A 16,415-nucleotide genomic window follows, 5' to 3' on the forward strand; every position below is an offset into this window, starting at 1 on the left:
GTGGGCCAATCCTGGACAACTTAAATTTTCTCCTCAGTGGGTCTTACCTGTCCGCCCTCTAGGATGAGGCCAAGGAAAGAGACTGAAGGCCTATGGAACTCACATTTCTCAGCCTTGACAAAAAGCTTGTTCTCTCGGAGCCGCTGTAAAACTTGGCGCACGTGGATCCTGTGTTCGGACAGGTTCTTAGAAAAAATGAGGATATCATCAATGTAAACAAAAACAAAAAATTTCAAAAAATCTCTAAGGACATCATTAACCAAGGCCTGGAAACGAGCAGGTGCTTTAGTTAAGCCGAAAGGCATCACCAGATACTCAAAAGGACCTATGGGAGTTTTGAAGGCGGTTTTCCATTCGTCTCCTTCCCTTATACGAAGAAGATGATAGGCACTTCTGAGATCCAGTTTGGTGAAGACATTGACCCCTTGAACAGTCTCAAAAGCTGATGACAAAAGGGGCGAAGGATGTTTGTTCTCGACTGTAATTTGGTTTAAGCCACTGTAGTCAATACAGGGTCTAAGGGAACCATCCTTTTTTCCCACAAAGAAAAATCCAGCTCCAAGACATGATGAAGAAGGATGAATAATACCTGCAGCCAGGGACTCCTTAATGTATTTCTCCATAGATTCCCTTTCTGGCTTGGAGATATTGAACAGACAACTTTGGGAAGGCAGAGAAAAGGCCTTAGTTTTGCTAAATACCTGAAGTAGGTCTTGGTAGTCAGCAGGAACAGAGGAGAGATCAGGTTGGTCTGCCTCACTAGACTCAGACGGTTGGAAGCCTGGGGGCACAGCTGATCGGAGACAACGAGAGGGACAGTTTACAGACCAAGAATCAATATGTCTGTTTGTCCAGTTAATAGTGGGGTTATGAAGATGGAGCCACTCAAATCCTAAGATCAAAGTAGAGTTAGCGGTGGGAAAAACGTTGAAGGTGTTGGGATCTGGAGATCTGCCACCTGTCTCCAGCAGAGAGCGCTGTGGGTCTCCTGGGCTGGAGCCTCCAGCACACCTGAGGATCATCAGCCCATCAGGAGACCTCCTACATAAGCAGCAGCCAGACCTGTGTTCGGCGCCGGAGTGTTGACCAGTTTTGGTTAGTGGAACCTGAGCCTCTGTTAACGTTTAGAATCTCTGTCTGCTCTAGAGAGTAACCAGATTCTAACCAGCCTCTGTCTTCTCTGCTCACAGGAAAGCCCGACTGAAGTCTGTAGCTCTGGAAGAGTTTGCACTTGGAAACCTGCCTGCCTGCCCAAGGAAGCCAATGCTTAAGACTCTCAGTCTGAATTCCCCAGTTAGTTCTCAAGGGAGGACTAGGAAACCAACTCAAGGTCTGAACCTCACCAGCCTGAAGCTAGACGCTGCAGCTGCTGCTGAGCTCTCTGCTGAAACCTCAGTCTCTGGACCCAACCGGTTCCCTCTCTCCATCGATCAGTCTGAACCGCATCAAGGTACAAACCAGAATCAAACCCCTGACAAATCATCACTGCCTGGCTAACCAAACTACTCATCTCTGCAGATACTCTGAGATTCCAGTCCCGGACCAGTACCAGAACCTTTTCACCCATAACTCTGTGTGCTTCTCTTAATAAACTGCTAAACTTTTACTCCGTTTCCTGTGGTGTTCTGCATGTGGGTTTAAACTCAGAGACCCATCATGACAGAAGGAGATGTATTCCGTATGATTTCCTGAAACGGTCAGCAGAATAGGGCGTATCTGGTGGGTAATCTGGGGCAGGTTTCTACCGTCCAGAGCAAAAACTCGAAGAGGGTTCTGAAGAGGGATAATCTCAATACCCATCTTCTGAATGAAGGAAGAGTCCATTAAATTTTGTTCACAACTGTTACGTCCACCAAGGGCACAACATATTTGAGGACACAAGACAAAAAGATGAGGGTTCAAAAAAATATTTTATTTATAAATTTTCTCCTCTTTAGCTTTCTTTGCTCGGCTTCTTCTGATTTACTGCGAAGAAAAAAGTTAGAGGCCCTCAGATCCCGTGCCCCAAAGGAATCAAAAAAATAAAACCCAAAAGTAACAAAAGAAAGTTGGACCTGGCAGGCCGATCAAACAGAACAAAACGGTACAGCAGGGGGCCAACCCTATACAGGGCCGTCGAAGCCCCTACTGGTACCGGACTAAAGGCCAAAAATAACCTAAGCAAAAGAAAAATCGAAAATAGGACAACCGGTCCCGCCAGGCCAAAACCACAAGAAAAAAAGTAAGCAACGGCTAACCAACATACCGCATGGCAGGCTGGAACGTCCGCTGCAGGCCGCAGCGACAAGACAAGTGCGCACCGCGCACGGTGGAACAAGTGGAAGCAGGTGGAAAAGCGGCGTCCAGGCGAAGATAGAAAGGGACGCCCCAACATGCTGAAAGCCAGCCTATTTATAGGCGGACAACAGCACCACAAATTAACATAATTAACTGGCCAAAAGAATTATTCAACTCCCAAAATATATTAACAAAAGATCCTTCAACTAAAGTCTGTAAGAAAACAAAGAAAAGAAATAGACAAAAATCATAATGTGCCCGAAGCACATAACAACAGGGAGAGATACTTATTGTTAATTAGCAGAGTAGCGGGCAAAAGAAGACGAGGTGAAGAGGGAGAAATTTTAGGGTCCGCCAGTACTCTCATGTCTACTGGTAGACCCTGAGTTTTACCAACAGGGGACACGAAGAGACAAAATGAACAGCCTCTCCACAATAAAGCCTGCATGCGGTGTTGTTTCTGCTCAGAGCTTAGCCTCATGCTGCCTAACAGCATGGGTTCAGGCGGAGGAGAGATAGTAGGAAGCTCAGTAGGAAGAGTGCGTGGAGGAAGAGGTTTGGAAGGAGAAGCCTTGGTATCTCTTTTCTTAGTTTGAGCTCAGATCCGATTGTCCAAACAGATTGACAGCTTGATTAAATCCTCCAGAGTTTCAGTTTCATCGAGGGTGGCTAGCTCATATTTAATGGAGTCATTAAGAGCGTTAGAGTAAACACACATCAGGGCTGTTTTATCCCAGCCCGAAGCTGCAGCCAGAATGCAGAAGTCAATGGCAAAATCGGATACAGACCTCTGTCCCTGTTTAACTTTCAGAATTTCACAGGAGTTCAGTGTCTTATCTGGATCCTGGTTAAAGGTTTGCTTGAATTCGGTAATGAATTCCTCAAAAGTGCAGTCATGAACGGGGGATGAGGAAAATCTGACCTAGGCCCAATCCAGAGCTTGATCAGTTAGATGTGAAATCACATAAGAAATCTTATTTTAATCCAAAGGGAACTTTCTTAGGGCATGGTTGAACTGGATGGTACACTGCATGAGAAAACCCCAGCACTTCTTGGGGTTTCCATCGAACCTGGGAGGACTGGGCAGCTGACTCTCTGAAAAAGAGGGAGGAGAAGCTGTTTGGTTAGCTTGAGGCGGGGCTAGCATCCCGGGGTTGGCCCGAAGCCTGGAGAGGAAATTGGACAGCCTCGGTTAAATGAGCCACTCGACTGTTTAGCTCTGAAAGTTGGCTGCTGATCGTGGAGATGGTTGTGATGTTTCTGGATTACAGTTTGTTGAAGGCGAAGTGCTCTCTGAATGGCTCCTGCTGGGTCAACGGTTTGGCCAGAGTGTTTTGTCAGGATTTTCTTAGGAGATCTGACCCACAAGCAGTAAACCACTCAGAGAACCAGGGTAAAAGTTTGAACAGGTTTATTGATAAGGTCAGCGGGGGTGGATTCAGGAAACTCAGTGAACTGGTGAACCGGAACTGTAAGTCGGAAGGGAAGTATCAGCGGTTAGTTCAGGATCCGTGGGGACTTTGAACGATGACTTGGAGAGACAGAGAAAACAGGAATCACGTTAGTGGAGAAAACCTTTCTTCCAGTCAGTGTGGGTTTATCCAGAGGTAGAGACTTGTTGGAGTCAGGACAGGTTTAGATTTGGTTGGATCCTGAGGAGCTATAGAGCGGGTTGTCACTTGGAAATCCAGGAGGACTTGACAGAACTTGTGTGACACTGAGCAGGGGATTAAGTGTTAGACTGAGCAGGCCAAACATCCAGCTTGCAGGATAGCTTCCTGCCGAAAAGGCAAAGACAAAAACCAGGTTAGGCTCAATGAAACAAAGACTCAGTTAGCCTCAGCTAAACTCAGCTTTGCTAGAGTACCCAAAACTGGCAAACACTCTGGCGCCGAGGTAGTGACAGTCCAACGCTCAAATAGTCCTCAGTGATGAGCCAACCAGCCGCAGGTGTGTGACAGGATCAACGAGAACAAGGTGGTGGAGGGAGAGAAAAACACAAACACAACAACCCACACAAACTGGTTTCCTAACACCTCAGTCTGTAATTTTTGCATATCCAATTTGTAGAAGTTTAAACATTATTTGAGGTCTACTTTTTACTAGTTTACATTTATATTTACCTGTTTCATAGAGCTGCTATCAGTTTCAACCTTAAAGCTTATAGAGATCTTAAAGCTTGTCCTGGCCTTGCTGGTCACTATAATTGCTAACCATAGCCCGGTTATTTAGGTAGCTAAACACTCTCCCTTTACTCTACCAAGAAGCACTCCATTGTGTTCTTCAGCAAATTTTATTGAGACAACTATACTGTATGCTATGACTTACAATAAGGCTTAGATCTTTTATTAGCATATGACGCTGTAATACATCATGTGACCATTAATTGAGGCCAGACCTTGTCTTCCAAAGTAATAAAAACCCAGATCAAATGCAAAGCCGGTTAGGATAGCTGTTTACAGGAACACTGTCTTTCTCTGAATTTTAGATGTTTTATTTTTTTTTATTTGTGCATTAGAAATGTTTTTATTTAAATCACTTTGAATACTGATTGATTTTTTTTAATTCATGATCTCCAAAGGTGCATTTTTTTGTGCTCGCCAGCATGTTCAATGTGTCCCAGTCTGAGTCTAACATGACATCAGCAATTCAGAAACAGAATCTTTTAAGGATAGCTCTAATATCAACTCTGTCTACAGTACCATCCTTTATTTTTCTCTACATTAATGGGACCATTCTTTTCACTTTGAGGAGTAAACCTGTGTTTCGTGACACATGTCGGTATGTGCTTCTGTACAACCTCCTTCTAGCAGACACTGTCCAGTTGGCACAGAGTCAGGTGCAGTTCTTACTGTCTGTTTGCAGAGTGAAACTGGTGTATTCGCTGTGCATTGTTCTTAGTATGCTTGCCAATCTCACAACTGGGATTTCTCCGCTAACACTGGTGGTAATGCCTTTAGAGAGATATGTGGCTGTGTGCTTCCCACTGAGGCACTCCTCTATCATCACCATCAGAAACACAACCGCAGTAATCATTGTAATCTGGGCTATCAGCTCAGTAAACAATCTCACTCGTGTTTTATTATTTTTAGAGTTTTCATCAGAAAAAATGGAGATTTGGCACATAAAAGATCTTTGTTCTAACATAGCCTTGGTTCTTGGTGCTCTAACTGCTGAATATGACAGAGCCTATACTTGTGCTGTGTTTGTCTCAGCTGGTGTTGCTGCAGCTTTCTCCTATGTTGGTGTCATTATAGCAGCCAGATCAGCCTCCACAGATAAAGCTTTAGCTCGTAAGGCCCGTTACACCCTGCTGCTGAATCTGGTTCAACTTGGCCTGAGTCTTTCCTCAACCATTAATAACCCACTCCTCATTGCTCTTTCTAAAGTTTTAACAAGAGTGGCATTTTTATGGATTCAGAATGTATTTTATGTTTGTTTAATAATTTTCCCCAAATGTTTGAGCTCTCTCATTTATGGGCTAAGAGATCAGACCATCAGGCCTGTTCTGCTGTATTATCTATGTTGTCGCCCTAAAGTCAAAGCCTAGCAGTTTTTTCCTTTCTCTTTTTGAAGAATGAGTTTAAAGTGTGTAAAATAATCTTAGACAATTGGTTTATAGAGGCCAAATAACAACCAGTGCCGTTTACTCACTATATTTTGTGTCAGGACTAATTTAAGTTTCACTTTTTTAGAAGCTTAAACATTTAAGCCAGTTCTACATCTCTGGGATATATATCAACTACCAAATCTTTTACATATATTATTGTCTTTGTATATAGACTAGAATATTTGTGTTTTGTTTTTTTTTAAATTTTAACAAATAAAAAATATATCTTGAAAGCTCTGAAGAAAAGATGAGTCTTGGTTTAATACTTCCAAACATTTCTAAAAAATGTTTTAAAACCAAATGAATGCGACCTAAGATAAATGAAAAAAAATTCAGGGAGAGGATGCAAAAGTTAGGAGGTCCCAATTAAATGTCCCAAAGAATAGTACATAATTTTTTAGGCAGATGGGGTAGCACTTTTGATGCGTATTTTGTTTTTATTATAGCTCATTTGTGTAAAAGGTGTGTTTAACATTCCCTTTTGAAAGCAAAATAAAAATGTTTCTCACATCCCAAATTTGCAGAATTGACTTTGCTTCAACATTTTGGAAATCAGTAATGGGGTTTATAAATAAAACAATGATTAATGGTAAAATTGAATGTAGCATTAGTACATATTATCATCACTTGAAGTTATTTGGTATAATTTTTTAATCACTTTTTTCTATACCGTGTTAGAACTGTATCTGAGTCTATCAGGAAAGGGCATCCTTATGTTTGAGAACAGGAAAATCATGGCATAAAATGGCATGAAACATCAGCATAGTTTTATGGTTATGTGAACCAGGCCTCAATCTCAAATTTTTGCATTATTACATTAATTTTTACCTGTTTCATAGAGCTGCTGTCATTTTCAGCCTTAAAGCTTATACAGAACAAGCAGCCAGATTGGCCTCCACAGATAAAGCTTTAGCTCGTAAGGCTCGTTACACCCTGCTGCTGAATCTGGTTCAACTTGGGCTGAGTCTTTCCTCAACTATTAATAACCCACTCCTCATTGCTCTTTCTAAAATTTTAACAAGAATTCCATTTTCATGGGTTAGGAATGTTTCTTATATTATTTTCATAATCTTTCCGAGATGTTTGAGCTCTCTCATTTATGAGTTCAGAGATCAGACCATCAGACCTGTTCTGCTGTATGATCTATGTTGTTGCCCCAAAGTCAGAGGCTAGCAGTTTTTCCTTAATCTATTTTGGATACAGGCTGTACAGTACCCAGAGTTGACTTGGACTTTTGGTTTGTTGCAACATTTTCAATTCCCTCCCTGCAGTCTACCATTATTAAATGTACTTTAAAACTGAGGTTAAAATTTAAATACAATAAAAGAAAATAGACATTATACGTTTTTATAAATATTCTATTATTGACTGTATCAAAGGACTTTTGCTTGGACTGGAAGTTATCTCATGTGTTTTGTTTAAAATCCCTAACCTAAATACCACTTAATCTTTAAAACCTGTATCTTCCATGTTAGATATTTAGTTTTAATTTTCACCATTAAAGCACTGAGTAAATTAATATGTTTCTTGAAGATCTCAGTAATATTTTCCCTGATATCATATTTTCAAAAATAGAATGGTGAATAGGGAGCTCCTTGGAGTAAACTGTTTTAGAACTGACTTTAAACTTAATCTTGCACTTTAAAAAAGTAATCTCTGTGAATTATCCTTATTTGTTCAATGTCATGCTGTGCAAATATTAACTCAACTGCTGTCATGTGTTTAATGGTCATTTTGTTTTTACATTTGTTACCTTGTTTTTATGTAAAAGATGTCATGAACACTCTCTCCTGAAAACTAAATAAAAAATGTAAACTTCTCACCACTTAAGACGAAGTTTACTTTGACATTGGCAATAGTGACTGTGGATTCTGGGGCATCATCAGGAGCATGAGTCCTGGGAAGAGCATCGCGCTTGGTGCTCTTGGAACCTGGGCGATTGTTGATAGTGAGACTAAACTTGGAGAAAAAAAGAGACCAGCGAAGTTGCCGTGGATATGGGCGTTTAGCTGTCTGGATGTAGGTCAGATTCTTGTGGTCTGTCCAAATGATGACAGGGAGCTCATTACCCTCAAGCCAATGGCTCCACTCTTCGTGAGCGAGTTTGATCGCTAAAGGCTCTCAATATCTAATGTTGTAATGTGCTTCATTGGGTGTGAATTTCTTAGAGAAGAAGGCGGAGGGTTGAAATTTGTTATCAGCTAAGGATCTTTAAGTGCATGGCTCCTACGCTGACATCAAAAGCGTCAACTTCCACAGTAAATTGGACCAAAGGATCAAGATGAATAAGAACCTGTGCATCAACAAACCATTTTTTTCTGCTGTTATAGACTCAACAGGGACACTGTATATGATTGGGATGGTATGAACAGCTGTTTCAGAGACTTTTATAGAGCTCTTTATATACGATTTTGCAGTTTGCATGTTTTCCCTAAGCATGCGTGGGTTGTGCAATGTGCAAACGTGATGTTGGAGGGGATGAGTCTATTCCACCTGCATTCAGACAAAATGTGAATCTTGGCTCAGAGAATGGTACAATCTACAAAAAGTTCAGATACCAAGATGTTTTGTTCCTGAAAACCCTTGGTAAAGTCAGAAGAGCGGAAATGCATATTTTTTCAGATTCGACATCGGCTATGAACAATGTTCATACATCAGCAATGCTCCCTCAAATTTTGCATGTTTCTGGGCATACACACAAACCCCACGAGTTCACAGAGGGCCACTATAAGGACTTTAACTTAGACAACTTTTATTGTCATTTTGTATACACCGAGTGTACACAAAAAGAAATTTGGTTTTGTACAGCCTTCATGACAGTTTTGGAGGAAAAAAAGATTGTACAGAAAAACAAATTGAGATGTAAGTTCAGAGCATTAAATATATATGTGTTGGGATCTGGAGGCTGTCTAACTTTCTCCACCAGAGGGCGCCTGAGATCTTCCTCCTGAGGGCATGAGCTGACTTCTACACACCTGTTTCCTGTTTGCTGATTATGAGGCCTACTTAAGGAGGAGGAGGCTGACACTTCCCTGCTAGAGTGTTTGCCAGTAATGGTACCAGCAAAAGCTGAGCCAGCCTCTCTGACCTGTAATCTGATTTTGTGAACAGTCTGACCCTGTGTTCTTCTACCTCTCAGATCCTGAATTATCTGGTTACCTGCCTGATCCTGGAGAAAACAAACGCTTCCTGGAACCTGCCTGTCTGTCCTCCGCCTCAGCCTCTGTCTCTGCCTCTGCCCTCAGCCTGCCGACCAGCCTCTGGACCCACAAGGTTCCCTCCCTGCTGATCAGAATACCCTCTGAGCAGGTATAAATCCAAGTCACTGTTGAACTGCAAGTTTCCTGGATCCACTCTAACTGATCTGTCCTCCTCTACTGGCTTCCCTCCCGTGACCAGTCTGACGAGCCAAGATCCTGTGCACATTTCTGATAACTTTGTAATAAACCATTTAACTTTTCCCCTGTCTAAAGAGTGTTTCTGCATGTGGGTTAGACGCTTAGACCCCAACATGACAATATGGTGCAATTATGCAGGGTTTTGATTTAGTGTTGTCAGTGTGATGCAGAGTCTGTGATATGATTTAGAGTTTTCTCAAAACTTCAGCTGTCTGTGTAATGTTCCTGGCACTGGAGCTGCTAATTGCAATCAGCGCACCTGTTCTACTCCACCTTACCTGCTTAAAGGCTCCGTCCCTCCAGCCTCCAGTGCCAGAACGTCTCTAGCCAAACGGTGAAAACTTCCAGCCTTTTCTGAATGTCCGTCCGCCTGTCTGAACCTCGACCTGTTTTTGCCCCTGTTTTTGAGCCAGCCTGATCCCTTTCTCGATTTTTGTCTGCCTGCCTGAGTCCTGCTCGTCAGCCTCAGTTATCTGGACTGTCTACCCGTGTTTCTGACCCAGCCTGCCTGTGAGTAACGGAGATTGCCTGCCCCTTAAACTGTCTGTACTTTTTTGGATTGTGGAACTGTATCTGGACTTGGAACCTCCCCTGGATTCTCCCTTGATTGCCTCAGCTGGATTAAAGGACCTCCCCCTCGTCAAGACCCGGACCGAAACTGGACTAAGAACCCTGGATTACCCCAGCACGGACTCTGTCCTTTCCTGATACCAGACTGTGCCCAACCGAGTCTCCCCGTGGCCAGGAGCTGCCAGTCGCTGAACGTGAACCGCAGTTCCCGGGAGTCCGTGCCGCCCTTCTCTTTAATAAAGACTGTTAAAGTTTCACTGACCTGTTTGCGGGTTGTCTTTGGGTCCATCCTAATCCATTACAGTCTGATGGCATTGGGGGAGGAGCACTTTCGTTATCTGCTGGACCTGCATCAAATGCTGTGAAGCCTCTTTTCCAGAGGGCAGCAGGGAGAACAGTACATGGTGGGGGTGTGAGGGGTCATTGATGATGTTATGGGCTCGGGAAACGCAGCGCTAGGATGAAATGTCTTTAATGGAGAGAAGGGTAGCCCTCATGATCTTGTCTGCTGTTCTCACCACTCTCCTCACCTTCTTCCAGCCTGCAGCCTCCACACCACACACTGAGACAGCTGGTCAGAATGCTATCTATGATGCTTCTGAAGTACATGCGCTTTTGTGCCCTTTTGACCAGTGAGGAAGTTTTTACAGCTCAGGTGAGGTTGTCTGTGATGTGAACCACAGGAATTTGGTGAAAACATCAGAGGTGTTCTGTCCGACCTGGACTGACTGAGGTCTGTTTGTGAGGAAGTCTAACAGCCAATTGCAGAGGGGTGTATTTAGCTTAGCTGCACACTATCAGAGGCTGTGGGATGAGGATGTTGGAGGCTGAACTGAAGGCCAAAAACAGCATCCACACATGGGAGTTTTTCTCCTCCAGGTGTGCTAGGCTAAGGTGAAAAGGGAAAGGAGATGGTGTCTTCAGTGGAGCAGTTTCGTCAGTAGGCGAACTCGGATGAGTCGCATGTTACCGGCAGACTGGAGACGATGTGTTCTTTAACCAGCCTTTTGAAGCACTTCCTCACGATAGGAGTCAGTACGACATGTCGGTATTCATTGAGTGAGGTAACCTGAAGCTTCTTTGAGAATGGAATGATGATGGCAGACTTAAAACATGCTGGCACTATGGCTTGGTCCAGTGAGGTGTTAAAAATGTCTATAAGGACACCAGCCAGCTAACCTGCACACTCCTTGTACACCCTCACAACCTCAGGATTTCAAGCTCCCTAACCACTAGGTCACCACTCCCCTATGGTAGTGCTTTAGGCTGTGTAAGAAGGGCCAAATGCTGACTTGCGGATTTTGGGGAAACACCTCCTGGGATAAAACTCTTGCTTATATCAATTATTTTGTTAAACATGGCTGGAATAAATTCTTTCAATGATTAAACATGTTTGCTTCTTTGTGTACCTTTCTGAGAAACATACCTTCTCGAATTCAGAATGGGTAATTAAATGAGGATCCAACAAAATGGTGCAGTGACGTGGTTCCAATGGAGGTAAAGGAAAGACATAAGGACAATGTGATGCACACATTCAGTTCAGTCTTTGTAGGAAGACTGAAATTTCTTTAAAAGACACATGATTACATTTAGTAGTTTTGGGGAGATTTATGATATACTGGATGAGACTTGTATTTACATAAAACCAAATTAATTAACTGATTTCTTCAACCAAAAAAATCAATCACAAACTTACAGCATCTGTGTAAAACAGTTAAGCTAAGAGTTTAATTAGAAAATATAACATTTTTACTTTGTTATTTTAGAAACGTTCACATTTCTGGTGAATGTAGAAAACTTCACAAATGGACCTTAACAGATTCCATGATGGTTGATTTATTTCAAAATATCAGTCATTCTATTGCATGATATGATAAAGGTTAATGGGAAAGTAGAACTGTTTCATATAAAGCACTGCCCCTATTTCTGGCAAAATATGAATATGAATTTTGTTTGGAGGTTAAGACATGCTTCATCTAAAACTCTGATATATCTCAATAGAAAAACACGTCATTTACGTTTGCTTTCAATTGATAATGACATGTTTCAAGGGACTTATTATGACACACAACATGACACACCAGCAGGGCTGATTCCCAAACAGCTCCCTAACCACTAATCCTAAACTATCAAGTGTCACTCTGAATAAAGTCACAATTTCTGCTGTGGAAGGTTCCTGGATTGTACATGGGGGGTATAAACGTGTAAACTTCTACTTCAGTAGAAGTTTGCAAACCCTAAGAATCTCTGCAACTGCTTTCTGTATTTAGGCCAGTCAATAACATGAAATTAACACTTCCCAGCCTTAAGAAACAGCTGATTCTGCAGGAGGTGCACCAACACAGATCTGACATGTTTCTTGTGGGATTCCATATCATGAGAGTAGATAATAATGCCATCTCTGCAGCTGGAAACTTGGAGGCCACTGTCTTGGCAGCAGGAGGCTTGAAGGCTGGCTTGGAGGCAGCCGGGACTTTGGAAGCCGGCTTCTCGGCAGGATGAACCTTGGAGGCTGCTGTCTTGGCAGCAGGAACCTTGGAGGCCGCCGTCTCGGCAGCAGGAAATTTGGAGGAGACAGCACAGCTTGGGACCCCCCCAGAGGCTGTGCAGTTTGAGACCATCGAAGAGGCAGCATGACTTGAGTCCCTCAAAGAGATGGTGCAGTTTGAGAGCCTTGAAGTGTAGCCATTGTCAACTCACAAAGAGGCACCACAGATGGCAAGGGAAGCTCAAGGAGGGGCCTTGAAGACGAGGAGCACCCACGGAGGGGCCTTGAAGATGAATAGCACCCACGGAGGGGCCTTGACGATGAGGAGTGCCCTCGGAGTGGCCTTGAAGACGAACTCTCACAGAGCTCTATTTCAGGGAATAGTTCATCACTGAGCTCAGGGGTCTCTGGACGGCACAGAGCGGGCTCAGGGGTTTCTGGGGAGGTTTTACCAAGGGACTCTGACTAAGGAGAGGGAGCACTAGGGGGATCTAACCCTGGAGAGGGAGAGGGGGTCTGACTGGGACTCAGAAGTGGCTGGCTAACAGGGAGCTAAAGGAAACTGTGAAACTAAATGCAGAGGCATGAAATAAAACAAATCTTTTCTTTCTCCATAAAAAAGTCCAGTGAGTCCTCGAAATGAGGAGCTCTTGCAGCTGGAGATGTGGTCTTGGGAACTAGTTTTTATTTTTTCATTTGTTAGGAAAGCTGTTGGCCATGAGAGTGACTGCTTAGACCACACGGAAAACTGACCTGTCTTTCTGGAGAGGTGATGGGGATGTCTGGATCCGTGTTACATGCAGGACGGTCAGGGTAGCTTTAAAACCTCTGGATCTGATCCACAAGGAAGCCAAGTTTTTCTGTGAAAGAAGTCTTGAACTGGCCCCATTGTGCATTAAGTTTTTTTATCTCGTGTTGCTCCTCCTTTTTGTTGATCTGTCTCTCCCAAGCCATTTAAAACTGAGTCCAAGTCTTCTGGATCGATTTTTGGCTGGATTCTGCTGTCAGGTCGGATGGAGTGTAGGACCCAAATGAAGAGACGGAAGCTAAGGTGGTTTTTTGCAGCTTTAATGAGTGTTGGCAATAGAAAAATAAACCCAGAAATAACTAATTAAGGAAAAAACGTGAACAGAACACATAGGTTAGGGAAGGAATTACGATATGAAGCAAATCCAGAAAACAATAACTGCAGAGGAGGAGTATAAATGTCAAACAGAACAAAAAATGGAGTAATCAACTGATTGGAAGCAGGTGGGGACAGAAGGGTCTAGAAGGGAGCCAGGGCAAAGGAGACTGGCACAAGCAGCGAATAGAGAGTAAACAAGAAATAAATAAGTACTCAAATACAACGAGAAAAACATCTAGAATAATCAAATGTAAGTAGGAAAGAACTTAAAGGGGAATTAAACTAATGACTAAAATACACAGAATGACCAAGGGGAAATTGGAGGATAGGGGAAGGGACTTGAGATAACTACGATGCCAAGGAAAACATAACCTAAAGAAACCTATAAACAATGAATGGCAAACTGAAACTAGAGCAAAGATTACAGAATGCTGAATAGGAGATAACTAAAAAAAAACATCAAAAAGGAATACTTAAACTAAGAAGTAACTCAAACGTAGTAGATCATGGTATCCAGGTTTTTATATTCTTCAGTCATGCTTGGTAGTGTATCGGATAAACAATGTGCCAACCGGGAAACTCTAACCTGTAATCTCTTGAGTGACTCAGTTATGGGAGATTGGCATGTGGAGAGAGGTTTAGTTTTAGTTTTTCTCACCTGTCCTAAAAAAGGGGAACAAATTCACACACTGAAGCTCTGTTGCGGTTATACAACAGGGATTAGATAATTAATTAGTAAATGACGTTGTAATATGTCAACTGAATATTTATTGAGGCAGGACCTTGTCATCCAAAGTAATAAAAACCCAGATTTACCTGCAGAGCTTCACAATAAGTGTAGCTGTGTGCAGGAGCTTTGTCTGATTTTTAGATTGTTCTTTTATTGTCATTCATTTGTGTTTAAGAAATGTTTTTATCTAAATCTCTTTAAGTACTGATGGATTTATTTGTATTCATGATCTCAAAAGGGGAAATTTTTGGGGGGCATTTTTGGAGCTCTTCAGCATGTTGAATGTGTCCCAGTCTGAGTCTAACATGACATCAACAATTCAGAAACAGAATCTTTTAAGGATAGCTCTAATATCAACTCTGTCTACAGTACCATCCTTTATTTTTCTCTACATTAATGGGACCATTCTTTTCACTTTGAGGAGTAAACCTGTGTTTCGTGACACATGTCGGTATGTTCTTCTGTACAACCTCCTTCTAGCAGACACTGTCCAGTTGGCACAGAGTCAGGTGCAGTTCTTACTGTCTGTTTGCAGAGTGAAACTGGTGTATTCGCTGTGCATTGTTCTTAGTATGCTTGCCAATCTCACAACTGGGATTTCTCCGCTAACACTGGTGGTAATGCCTTTAGAGAGATATGTGGCTGTGTGCTTCCCACTGAGGCACTCCTCTATCATCACCATCAGAAACACAACCGCAGTAATCATCGCAATCTGGGCTGTCAGCTCAGTAAACAATCTTGCTCGTGTTTTATTATTTTTAGAGTTTACATTTAAAAAAATGGAGCTTTGGCACATAAAGGATCTTTGTTCTAACATAGCCTTGATTCTTGGTGCTCTAACTGCTGAATATGACAGAGCCTATACTTGTGCTGTGTTTGTCTCAGCTGGTGTTGCTGCAACTTTCTCCTATGTTGGTGTCATTATAGCAGCCAGATCAGCCTCCACAGATAAAGCTTTAGCTCGTAAGGCTCGTTACACCCTGCTGCTGAATCTGGTTCAACTTGGCCTGAGTCTTTCCTCAACCATTTACAACCCACTCATCATTGCTCTTTCCAAAGTTTTATCAAGAGTGGCATTTTTATGGATTCAGAATGTATTTTATGTTTGTTTTATAATCTTCCCTCGATGTTTGAGCTCTCTCATTTATGGGCTCAGAGATCAGACCATCAGACCTGTTCTGCTGTATTATCTATGTTGTCGCCCTAAAGTTAAGGTGAGAGGCTAGCAGTTTTTCCTTCTTTCTGAAGAACTTCTTTTCAGTATCCAGAATCAATTTAGATTTTCAGTTTGTTGTTGAAAAAAAGAAGGGGAGGGTTGACTCGTCTAACATTTATTCTACTATCCAGAACAATTGTGTTACATTACCTTTTTTGTCATGGCACTCAGTATGTCACAAAATGTAGAAGATATATTTAGTTTTGCCATCGTAGATCTGCGTTGTAGAATATATTTTAGTCTTTTGTATGATTAAAAAATGTTTTGTTTATACTTAAAATAGAATTACAAAGTGATTCAATATGCATATTTTAATTGAAAACATCTCTGTAAATCCCTTTTGTTTGAGTACTATTTTGCTATGCTGATGTCGGCCGACCTGCTGCCATTTTGTTTTTACTGATGCTATTTTGTTTGTTTTTATTCCTCAGTGGAATTCAAGACCGGTTCAAATATGTTACTAAAAACGGGGGGAAAAAGCTGATTGGTGCTTTTTATTTTATTATCATCCGCTTTTGCCAAAATAATGAAAAAAACAGCACAAAACTACTACAAAAATTTAACTAAATCAGGTAATGATTGTACATATGCCACCTCAGATCTCTGTGTTACTCCCTTGTATTTCTTTATTTTTGTATTTCTTATTTTTATTTTCTTTTATTTATTTTTATTTTATTTTTATTTATTGTTATTCCTAATGCACCTTTTCTTCCTTGTTTGCACCTTCTTTAATTACTATGCCAATATGTGACCAGAGAATTTCTCCGCTGTGAGATCAATACAGCTCATCTCTAATCTAATCTAATCTAATCTAATAAATAAATGTGACTGGCTCTAAGGAGAGCGGAGAAGAGAAGAGGACACTCCAAGTTTACTAAACAAAATCAGCTCCCGACCAGGTTAGCTCTGGGAAGAATGTTACTACGGTGACTAAAACAGAGGTTATGTAGACTCTCTTTTTGAAACTGAAAATTTTCCCATATTTCAGGTTTAAAAAACT

General features: G+C 41.9%; 2 protein-coding genes across 2 annotated transcripts; both read left to right on the plus strand.

Moving 5' to 3' along the window:
- Positions 1-4,882: 4,882 nt before the first annotated feature.
- Positions 4,883-5,827, plus strand: LOC119781205 (odorant receptor 131-2-like). Its single transcript, XM_038281606.1, has one exon. It carries the CDS (start codon positions 4,883-4,885, stop codon positions 5,825-5,827), a length of 945 nt encoding a protein of 314 aa, XP_038137534.1.
- An 8,548-nt stretch (positions 5,828-14,375) lies between these two features.
- On the plus strand, positions 14,376-15,463 carry LOC119781215 (odorant receptor 131-2-like). Its single transcript, XM_038281615.1, has one exon. The coding sequence runs from the start codon at positions 14,475-14,477 to the stop codon at positions 15,423-15,425; it is 951 nt and encodes a 316-aa protein (XP_038137543.1). The 5' UTR covers positions 14,376-14,474; the 3' UTR covers positions 15,426-15,463.
- Positions 15,464-16,415: the final 952 nt, after the last annotated feature.

Source organism: Cyprinodon tularosa, unplaced genomic scaffold, assembly GCF_016077235.1.
Source record: "Cyprinodon tularosa strain WSP-4 unplaced genomic scaffold, ASM1607723v1 ctg172, whole genome shotgun sequence".
NCBI lineage: Eukaryota > Metazoa > Chordata > Actinopteri > Cyprinodontiformes > Cyprinodontidae > Cyprinodon > Cyprinodon tularosa.